We start from the raw sequence: 11,517 nt of genomic DNA, 5'->3' as shown, positions 1-11,517 counted from the left end.
GATTCCATTTTGAATAGGACTACCTTATACATTCTCCGTACATTGGAAACTCCCCTGTGATCCTCAGGTGAAGGGTGGTATAGAAATTTAATAAATAAAAATAATAAATAAAAGTCAGCAGGAGTGGACACAGACCAACATTGCTAACAATGTGTTCCATCAATTTCTAAGTGTGATCAGGGTCTCTCAGTATGAATTTTGATTTGAAGCATCCAGCAAACCAACTTGTACAAGTCAAAGCCGGGTTGACCAAAAGCTAGTGTGCGCTGGGAAAAACATGGAAAAGGATGATGATATTTTTGTGAATCATACTGGGGCTAGTTCATATACTTGGTCTGCTTGCAGTTGGATGCTCTTATCCCTGAATAGTCGCTGGAAGGTTTTGCAATCCCATTCATGGAGTTTTCTCATGGCAAACAGTTGGGGTATCTCATTCGCCATGAGCAAAGGGTTCATGTAAATAACCCCCCCCCCTTTCAGCAACTGTGAGGGGGGAAAGAATCCTATTTGGCTTCAGACGTGGCATTGTGAAGCCCTCCCTTCAGACTGCCTATGTAGGTCAACTGCTTTCCCAACAGATGGCTCAGAACCAAATAATCAACTCTGTCCATGCCCACTTAGCCCCTAAATCCTGCAGGTTTCAGAGACCTGAGCTGCCAACATTACTGAGAGAATGAAAACTACAGGACTGCAGGGGATAATACTGTGCTTTGCATTTATAGCGTGTGTTTTAATTTTAAAAAACAAACAAAACATCAAGTACAACTTCCATTATCAGACAGTAATACAGGTAGGAAAGAATAATACGTCCGTGACCCACACAGAGCGTGTAACAGAAGATCAACCAGGTAAGTCAAATGAAAAGCAAATAACATCCTACTCTGAATACCACCCCTCCCAGATTCAGTTATCAAAGTGAATTAGCTTTGCTTTCTTTTATGTTCTTGCTCATTTGTTATGACACTCAACATTTTTGTATTCTTACGAAGAGTTTCAGCTAATGGTTCTAACAAAGGAACCAATAACAGAGGGAAAAGGGGACATCTCTGTTCAGTTCCCCTATGTGTTTTAAAACTCCGTCAATCACATCGGTTGACGTGGACTCTTGTCATTATTGGACAATATAGAGCTCTGATTACCTGTGTAGAATATTTACCAAAATTTATTCTTTCCAAGACACAAAATGAAAAGGACCAATGAAGGTGATCAAACACTTTATGGGCACATAAATACATGATACTTAATGTCTTGTGCTGTGTAAAATGTGTAATATTTATAATCTTTCAGATATAGTCTGCAATATTTTAAATTGCCAATTACTGTTTCTATTTCATCTACAATCCAAGTCCAGATCAGATCCTTTTCTTTAATTCCCTCCCACCCCCCGAGTTGAAGTCTTGTTTGAGAAGTCAAATTGCTGTACTTGTTTGTAACACAGACACAGGTCAACAGTGTATATAGCACCTTTTAGGCTTTTGAAGTTCTTCAAGCACAGTAGTTCAGTAATTCCAACAGTAACCTGATAAGACTGGCCTGTGCTATTCTCCACATACTGCAGATGGTGTGCGTGTAGGACCGGTGCTTTGTCTAAGGTCACCTAGTGAATTTGTATCTGAGGAACCTGCTGGCTTACACTGCACAGAACTAGCTCTTAAAGATGATAGAATCTAGTGGTGTTTGCTGTGTCAACCACTGTCTAAGTCAGGGATGCCCTCCACATGTTGTTGGACTACATCTCCCAACTTTCCTGACTGTTGGCTAGGCTGATGGGAGTTGGGAGTCCAACATTTGGACTCCTCATTCCTAGTCTAAAAACATCTTAGGTCCAGCCACCAAATCTGGCTAGGATCAGTCACACCAAACCCTGCCTCCCATCAGTAACCAATATTTATATTCACTCCCAACCCCATCTCTCAATAATAATGATGATAATAATAATAATAATCAGTATTTATATAGTGCTGTTTACTAATTATTCAGTGGGTTTCACATTCCTTATTTCATAAATACCAAACTATGCATGTATTTAACATTTCAGGCATGTGTTGGCCCATGGGGGCCAAAAAGAACAAATACAACAGGCAATTAACATATGAAATTTAACCAACTTACTCAGATATGCCAAGAATACAACTTTTAATGACTCTAGCATTACAGAGAAATTAGAGTGAACGATTTCTGTCTTGTGGACTTTTAGATTCCATATTTTCGTTTCAAAGAAAGTATATCCAAGTTATTTATACTCTGATTCTAAACAGATTACATGGTCTAAAAGAAATTCCTTGCATAGGATGATGTGTTTTGAGATCATATGAGCAACAATTTTCCCCCAAATGTGCTATTGTTTCCCACATTCTGAGTGCCACTTGCTTGCTACAATTGTTTACGCTTCAATGCGCTTTTAAACTTTCAGTGCTACAGAAAAAACTCCTGGAATAGTGCTACATGTGTTGGTTGAGAAAATAATTCAGGATCAGCTAAATCATACAACTCAAAATCATACAACCCTGCTAAGTCATCCTCTGAGCAGACCCACTGAAATCAAGGGAATTCAGTTATGCAAGTCCAGTTCATTTCAATATATCCACTCTGGGTCTGACTAACACTGGGCTCAATTCTTTTTTTAAGATGGAAATGGGGATGCAAGAGTTCTGAACAGCTTTGATTATATTTGGTATTCCGATACAAAGATTAAAACATAGAATGTGGATGCACTGAAAGTCTCAAAAGACAACTGAAATAGACATCTAACAACAGTTTTCTGATAACTTAAAAATTGCAGAGTGTCAGTGAAGGTGGAATAATCCTACACCTAATAGGATGTTTACCTTGTCCCCCGCAAAAAAAATACATTGATTTTGAATATCATTGCAAAAAAATTGTTTAGGCTCCATCGCAATATCATTTACATGAACAGCTTTGAGTGGCTGAATCCAATGCATACTACTCAGAAGTAAGTCCTACTGAATTCAGTGGGACTTTGTTCCAAGTGAGTGTGCACAGGATTGCAGACTTAAGGGAGTGGAAAAAGATCCACCCTAGATCAACTCTGGTTATGTTTACTTAGAAGCAAGTACTGTGTCCAGTGGGGCTGATTCCTGGAATGACGTGCATAAAGACTGCAGTCTAAGGACTTGCCTCACAATTAGAAATGAGCTTATTAAAATGCTGGAGCTGTCGTGTCATTTTCCTTCCCATTGCTGGACCGTCCAAGCTATTTGCTCTTGCTCTGAAAGCAAGCTTCAGCATCCTGCTAAAACAACTCCGAAATGATATTAATTTGAAGATTGGCTCACTGCATACACATGTGCAGGTAAAAAGCCAAAGCCAAAATATCCCACACGCATATTCAAAAAGTGTTCTAACCCAAGTATTAGCTGAGGCCGATTTCTCTTTCTTTTCAGATGTCTCTCTCGCTTCTACATTTGTGGGATGCCTTCTAGGACCCAGACCTTGTTTCCTTTCAGCTTCACTTCCTGCTACACTGGAAGTACTCAACAGTTCTGCCAGCCTGGTCCTCTAGGCCGAGGAAGGTCTCCGGCTTACTGTGCCCCCCCCCACCCCCCAGTTCCATTAGTTCACAAGGGAATTGCAGACAAGGCAAAGTCCACGGTTTGTATTTGGATTATCAAGATCTAAGTGTACACGGAACACACTCAATTCATCACTCGTGATGCCGAGCAGTGAACAGATGGTCTTCATACAGAAATGAGCATGTGGATGACAAAGACAACTTCATTCGACGTGTTTGCTGCAAACCCAGCGGAGCTGTCGATCCACAGTGAGGTCTGTTAATTCATCTATTGATCTCCAAGTGCACTGACAAGCATAGGCCCTCGATCCTTTCTTGGTTAGCATCTTCGTCCTCAACTTGCGGAATTCAGGCATGTTATTCCTACCAATCAAAAATATTCTATTTCAACAGCGTTCTTCTTTTATTATGCTTTTACATTTGTTGGACTGGCTGGGGCAACTCAGTCAGATGGATGGGATAATAATAATAATAATAATAATAATAATAATAATAATAATAAAAAAAAACCAACTCCCTCAGAACTACACAGCCAATCATTGCCCAATTAGCCACAGTGTGGAAGCAAGACAAAGACACTCTACCCTTGTCACTGAAATGAAAGCCTTTGGGTCTTTCTGCTATTGGCCAGAGGGTTGCTGCCAGTCCGTGTAGACAATACTATGCCAGATGGACCAAGCAAAACAAAGACACTCTATCCTTGTCACTGAAATGAAAGCCTTTGGGTCTTTCTGCTATAGGCTTTCCCCCCAATCTATGTACTGAAATATCCACACCTGCAATTCTGTAAAGTTGATATCAGAACATTTACGGACCACAGCATTTATATGATACCCCACTACCATATAGGTCACATCAAATATTCCTATCAATATGACCCGCAAAGCATACCTGAAAAAGAGGTAATCACATGACTGATCCCACTGAAAGTCATTGTATTGCAAAACGCGGAAGTCACATGCAGTACAGCGCAGCTGATCACAGGTTCTGTCCAAAAAAGATTACAAACATTATAGATTAAACACATGAAACAGTTCAATGAACTAATTTCTTAACTTATTAAACTTGTTCATATTATCCAATCTCATAATAGGTGCATTTCTTAAATCTTGACAGAAGTGTGAAAAAACTCACAATTTAATAAACAGCTGTTACAAGGAAAGGAATATTCTGTTTCACATTTCCTAACACACCAGAACTAGACTAAACTTTAAACAGAACGGTTACACTGTAAGCTTTCAGTGCTACTGTTTAAAATTAACCTCCACTAATTAAAATCGGTTCTTACCATTCAGTAAGATAAAACCTCAGTTGATTAAAGGCTGCAACTCTTGTAGTTATTAATTCAATTTTCAATTCTTATTTCTATATATGGGTAAAAGCTTGGGTGCCTCCATTTTACAGGAAGAAGTTAGCCTAGGAAAAATCCTTATGACAACCGACCTTTTTGGCACATCACAGCTGATCTCTCACCACTTCCCTCCTCGCAAGAGGATCATGTCTGTAAAACTATGTGAACATATATCCAAGATCCTCTGTGTTTCTGATTCATATGCTTCTTTAACATGGGTAAGCAAGTAGACGAATGCTAGTGGTATACAGAAATCTAAACAAACATGGGTTGAATCCTGCATGTGCTGGGGGCTTTTCTCACCTGGCTTGCCACTGGCTGATGCAGCTGAACAGTGAACTCAGACTGACTCCTTGTGGCTACCAGACCACAGGCTGAGATAACTGTGTGCAGCAGCTTGGGTGGGGGTGGAGAGGGTCACAGATGGTGCAAAAGCTCCCAGGTTCAGTCCCAGCCATCTCCAAGAAGGAATGAGAAATGCCTCTGTCTGAAATGCCAGAGGGTTGCTGCCAGTCCGTGTAAACAATACTATGCCAGATGGACCAACAGTCTGATTCAGTATAAAGCAGCAGCTTACAGTATGTTCCTTCCTAATATAGCAGTAAGAGACACATGAAGGTCTCATAATGCAATTGCCAGTATTTATTTATTTTTAAATGCCTACCTCTGAGAAATATTTGTTCCTATACCATGCGGCGCGCTGCTTCCACCAAGGTATACAGGGCAACATCTATAAGAATTAAATTGGAAAGCCTTGAAATAGTTTTGAAGAAGAAGAAAAAAAAACCCCACCTTAAACCATTTGCCTGCAAAGTTTGCATCATTTGATTTCTCAGGTGTCATTACGCTAGTGAGCATGTGTACCTTTTCAGCAAACCTTTTGTTTGTAGAACTATAAGGCAGGACAATTCAGAAGAAATGGCAATATTATTATCTGCATGATATATGTATCTTGGGGGCAAAAAAACCCAACTGGAAGGGAAATACTCCAGAACCTGCAGGGTTTCTACCAAACACTTTCTTCTACTACCATTTCTTCATAAGCATCAACTGGTGCTCCCACATACTCACAAAACTGTCAGCATTAGGGAGACCAGAGGCTAAAGAGTAGAGCATAGCTTGCCAAACACACATGCTGAAATTCCATCTTCTGCACAGCTATTAAAGATGTAGGAGCCCTGTTCTCTTTTGCATCTGGCTGCCCTAACCAGCAATAATGCAACACAGCAATAAAATTCTGTCCACTGAAAACATAGGGTTTGATCCATGCTATGCTAGTTGCACTTAGGTGCCATTGAAATCAAAGTGAAAAGTTAGCAATGATTCAAATGAATCTGCCCTTTCTTCCTTGCTGTCCTGTACAGTGGTACCTCAGGTTAAGAACTTAATTTGTTCCAGAGGTCCATTCTTAACCTGAAACTGTTCTTAACCTGAGGTACCACTTTAGCTAATAGGGCCTCCCGCTGCCACCACATGATTTCTGTTCTCATCCTGAAGCAAAGTTCTTAACTGGAGGTACTATTTCTGGTTTATTTCTGTAACCTGAAGCGTCTGTAACCCGAGGTACCACTGCAGTTTGAAACTGTGTCCTGGGTAAGACTCGTCCTTCTAATCCACCCTCAAAATACACGTACCCTATATGGATCTTTTGGCAGAACCTTCTCGTTCCCATGTTGAACATAGACAAATTTACTTCTGAGAAAACAGATATAGTTAGCTTCTGATGAACAGTGATATTCTAGAAATAGCTATATGGAAGTACCCTTGTGTTCGATGGGGCTTAGTCTCCGATAACCTGGCATTAGATTGCAGCCTAAACCGTTGCACATGTAAATGAAATAGCCAGACCGTTCTTCCAATTTGCCCCTGCCTTACCTTCCACTGTTGTTTTGCTTATCCTGAAATTTAGATTGCAAGCTCTTTGGGGCAGTGACCTACCCAAGGGTGCAATGTAAATAACACAAGTCCCATTGATTTCAATGAGAACTAACGGCAAAAAGTAAATCCCACTGAGTTCAATAGGACTTACTCTCAGGTAAGTGTGTACAGGCTTGCCCTCTTAGTGCAACTAAGTCACTTGATCCAACCCATGCATTCTTTTGTTTACTGACTGTCAATAGAGTTAAGTTGAAATTAGCTGTTTACTGTTCAAAGCATTTACTCACTCATGTTATTTTTACTTACCTCTTACCATGAGCTTGAATGGAGGTAGTTCTGTTTTCAGATGCAGGGCTAGGTGACTTAGATTTATGTTTCTAATAAAGAGAGAGAGAGAGAGAGAGAGATGGGGACCTCTTAACACAAACCAGCAGCACGGTAAAGCTTTCCTGCTTTTGTTTCCAAATAACAAGGACCAGAAGTCTACTCGAAGAGGAGGAATACAAGAGGGTAGAAAAGCAGCAAACAACATGAGGGCTTCACAAATGGCTCCCATTTCCGCAGTCAGCTGCAGCAAGGATACATGGGGAACCACACTGCTCCATCAGTCAGGCAGTATTTTCCTTCCTCCACTAAGGATGTACCCATTCTCTTAATGTGAACTTTGGGTTCTGGACTGGAGTAAATGGCTCTGGCTGATGCGTAGGACTACAAATTCTAATCTGATGTGACAACTGAAGCAGTGTTAGCTTTATTCCAGATTAGGGAATCCAGAACACTTTTTCTCTGCTTCCTTGGCTTTGGTTCTGCCCACCACCACCATGCAGCCCTGACGGATTACTCCTGAGGGAACCCCGTCCTTGACTGCGGGGGAAGGTTGTCTATTCTTACTGTAGACTTTCACCACTTTCCCTTTTCATCTGGCTTTCTTCTTCAAAGGTTCTGACACCCCCCCACAACTTTCCCTTTCCTCAGAGGTTGCTTTGTCTTGACCTACCACAAGATTTTTGGCATAGCTGTTTTCGTCGATGATATCTTTAATTATGTCATCTATGTCTTCTTCTTCACTAGCACCTTTTGTCAATACTTTGGAAAATCTGGAAAGAAATGGAAGAGGAGCATCTTTTGGTAAGTTTATTTAGAAGACGCTGGCCAAAGTATGGGGACAGCCGCTTCAAACAGTTAAAACCCCAGTGGCAATTGTCATACGTGAAAACGACATGTTTTGTCTCCAAGTATCCGCAGTGTGCACAGTGGCCAAACACAGTTTCCCACAAAGGTGAGAGGAAGCAATGATTGTTCATCCATAATACTTGCTACTTATGCAAGCCTGCCAGGATGCTTAGAAAGCTGAGGTAATTTTAAGCAGTTTTAGTGTTTTAACTTTTGCATGTTTTAAAGCGGGGTTGTGATTTTTTAAATATTTTATTTTACTGTTTTATCTTCTGTAAACCACGTTGTTGGTTAGTTTGTTTGCAGTGCCTAAGTTTTATGAAATAAAATAAATAAATGCACAGACTGTGGTCTTCAACTGTGGCTTGAGATGCATCTTCCCTGGGTTTGACATAATTCAGTGGAGCAGTTGGTGGATGGAGAAGAGGGGTAAACTGTCTGGAAGATAAGCCAGAGGGGGTGTTGGAGAATGTTAAAAAGATGCAGAGATGGGGATAGTCTGAAGGAATTGGGAAACGCTGGTGTGTTCATGCAAGGTAAGAATCTGGCAGCAGTAACAGCTGGGTGGTCGCGCGTCACGTCGCCTGGAAACGAGGGAGGGAGTAGTAGAACGGAGAGACTAAGCGGCACCCACAGAGGTAGAATACGCGGAAGAGTCGCGCACAACCCTCATTTCTGGTTTCCGCTCGAACACGCTCCTGTGCGGGCCAGGAGTATCATCATCACGCACAAGAAACAAGGCAAGGGAAAGGCATGTTCCGCCCAAGCACTTCTTTGGTGCCCTTGTTGTATTTTCTTCTTTTTCTCTGCGTGGGTTGCCCAAAGGCTGGGTGGGTGGAAGGTGGGAAAAGCCTGAGATGCGCAAACGGTTGCATGCTTACTCGAAGTATCACTTAATTCAATTGGGCAACTTTCATAGTAACTTCGCTTGGTGAGTGCAACCTAAACACGCTTAGAAAATGAGGGATTTTATTTTTAAAGGCTTCGGAGCTTTCTGAAGTTTGCACTACACGCTAACTGGGAACCGGAAGTGTCGTTCATACTTCTCTTTGAAACTGCGCTCCCCTTTAGGGGCATCTCGGAGGGGCGGGGGGAGAGCAGGAGAAGGAAAGCGCGAGCATGCGCAGTGCTCACCTGGCCCTCTCCCCAGCCGCGGCAGCCTCGGCTTCGGCCTCTTCTTCCTCCTCGCGGAAGCGGTTCCTTTTCCGCCCCTGGCCCGGCCGGCCTCGCTCCGAACAGTCTCGCCTCGAGAGGCGGCAGAACTTGTTCTCTACCTCGTCCAGCAGCTCATCCAGGTCGTCCGCCATCTTAGCCTCTCCTCACGTCTCTCACCCCCCTTCCCCTCGTTGCCGTGGTAGCAGCGGGGGGGGGGAAGAAGGGTGAGGGCAGGCGCTCCCCGCCCCCTCCGCCCCCGCGTCTAAGCCGCCGCGGAGAATGGTTAAATAAATAAATAAACAAAACCTATTCATTAAAGTCTGGGATTGAAAGTTAAAAGCAGAACGTCACATTCACGAAGCACGTAGACAAAATTTATTTTTTTTGTCTCGCACGTAGTCGGCAGGATTCGAACCTGCGCGGGGAGACCCCAATGGATTTCTAGTCCATCGCCTTAACCACTCGGCCACGACTACAGAACATACGTGTTGCCTCTTGCACAACAACTGAGCTCACTTTGGAATGCAACGTCTGCCTGTGCAATGTCTCCTGTTAGGCTGCTTCGCCGCCACAACCGCCTAAAATGATTTAACAAGATTAAGCACAGTTAAAATATCATTATAAACATTTTGGCAGACATCTATAAGGATGCACCGTGCAACAGAGAGCACTGGGGTTTGGCTTTCCAACAAGGGCAGTTATAAATTTATTCCCCAAATAGCTTTACAATGGGCATTTTTTTTTGTAAAAAAAAATGCTCTTTCGAATTGATACATGTTTGTTTGGTCTTTTGTTTTACGACAAGCGCAACCCCCTTTTTTATTCTGTACCGAATCGCAGTTGTTCTCCTTGCTGTCATATGACAGTCTCCTACGTTTTCTTTCTCTTGTTTGGACCACAGAGCATCTTCTAATGCTTACTCGGAAGTAAGCCTCGTTGTACTCAATGGAACTTACTTTCCAAGGCTGCAGCCCTATGCAACCTTGTCTGGGACTAAGCCCCACTGATGCCCGTGGGATGTGAGTAGACAGGTGTGTAAGATTGCAAGGGTGCATAGAATTTTCTCCTGGAAGTTACTATAGGACTAAGATGGCTGTAATATGTATGCCTTTCAAACTCAGGTTCTATGTGAATCCATCTTTATTTGTATCAATCAACTATGGGGGTACAACTGTTTGCAAATGCCACTGAAGTGGTATTAGGGACTTGGAGTCTGACAACATCTGGGAGGCCACAGCTTTTTAATCCCTGCACATTTGCAACTCTGTGATGTTTTCTTTTAAAATAAGAGCACTCCTTTTTTGATACAAAATAAAACAATGTGGCTGAGCGGTTGTGGGTTCAAAGTGGCCTCCTCTGCTCTTTCTCATTCCTGCATGGCAGGGGGTTGGACTAGATGACCCTTAGGATCCCTTCCACCTCTGAAATTCTACGATTTTATGATTCTATGAAATACACTAAGGCAAGCAACAGCACCACCTACCTTGCTAGCAGGGCAAATGACATATAGTTGCCCTGTTTACTTAAATTTATATTCCATTTCAGGACTAAAAATATACAACACTAAGAATGATCAATTTATAGAAAGGTGGTCAACTATTGAATAGTCATGCCACATATTTCTCTCTCTCTACACTTTAATTAATTTGTTTATTAAGCTATGATGATGGAGCAAATAGTTTATGAGGAACAAATCAGCTCAAACTAAGTCCATGTTTGTTACTCTTACCATTTTTCGTTATTTATATTACATATCTATCTATCTGTCTATCTATCCTCTTTGCAAACCAGTGCAGCTTGACATTTTATGCAGGAAGTGTAATTAAGAAACGTGTGTATTCTCCTCTCTTGAATTTTATCAGCCTTATAATAACTATTATTCTTCGGGCCTGCACAGGTACCATGAAATATTCCAAATGTGTATAGGTATAAAATGCTGTTTGGTGTGCTGTTTGGTGTTCAAAGTCCTTGGCATGTGGCCACTATTGTCTCTTTCTATTCATTCATAAAAGTGACAGAGAGGGAATGCTCTGTTATGTTGTGTTTGATTGGTAACCCAAGGAAACAATCAGAAGAGCCCCTCTGAACAAGAATCATTGTCTCTTCTAAGCAGAATGACAGAAAACCTATTGCTGGATTTCTCCTGCCAAGATCGTTCAACATTCGTCAGACTCCTTTTTTTCTTTAAAAAGAAAAAGCAAAGCCTGCAGTCCTTAACAGCTACAGGCGAAGCCTTTCAGTTACAAGGTGTTTTATAATCCTCTTGGTACCATAAGTAATGAATTGCAAGCCCTCTTTAGATTCTCTTGTACTTGGAGCTTTTTATATTGTTGTTCCGTTCCCCTTCCTCCACCTCTCAAGGCTCCTATAATATCACTGCCCTATAATGACAGACGTGTTGGGCAGGGCGGTTGTGAGCCCCTCAGTG

General features: G+C 41.9%; 1 protein-coding gene across 1 annotated transcript; it reads right to left on the bottom strand.

Annotated features, from left to right (window-relative positions):
- Positions 1 to 698: 698 nt before the first annotated feature.
- On the bottom strand, positions 699 to 10,061 carry CFAP418 (cilia and flagella associated protein 418). Its single transcript, XM_083451430.1, has 6 exons — positions 9,069 to 10,061; positions 7,759 to 7,858; positions 7,068 to 7,138; positions 5,548 to 5,613; positions 4,424 to 4,519; positions 699 to 3,895 (listed from the first exon to the last, which is right to left on the bottom strand). The coding sequence occupies exons 1-6, from the start codon at positions 9,239 to 9,241 to the stop codon at positions 3,736 to 3,738; spliced, it is 666 nt and encodes a 221-aa protein (XP_083307556.1). The 5' UTR covers positions 9,242 to 10,061; the 3' UTR covers positions 699 to 3,735.
- Between the last annotated feature and the right edge of the window lie 1,456 nt (positions 10,062 to 11,517).

This window comes from Podarcis tiliguerta, assembly GCF_965153285.1.
Source record: "Podarcis tiliguerta genome assembly, chromosome: 7".
NCBI classification, from domain to species: Eukaryota; Metazoa; Chordata; class Lepidosauria; order Squamata; family Lacertidae; genus Podarcis; species Podarcis tiliguerta.
This window is presented reverse-complemented; position numbering and strand designations above follow the sequence as displayed.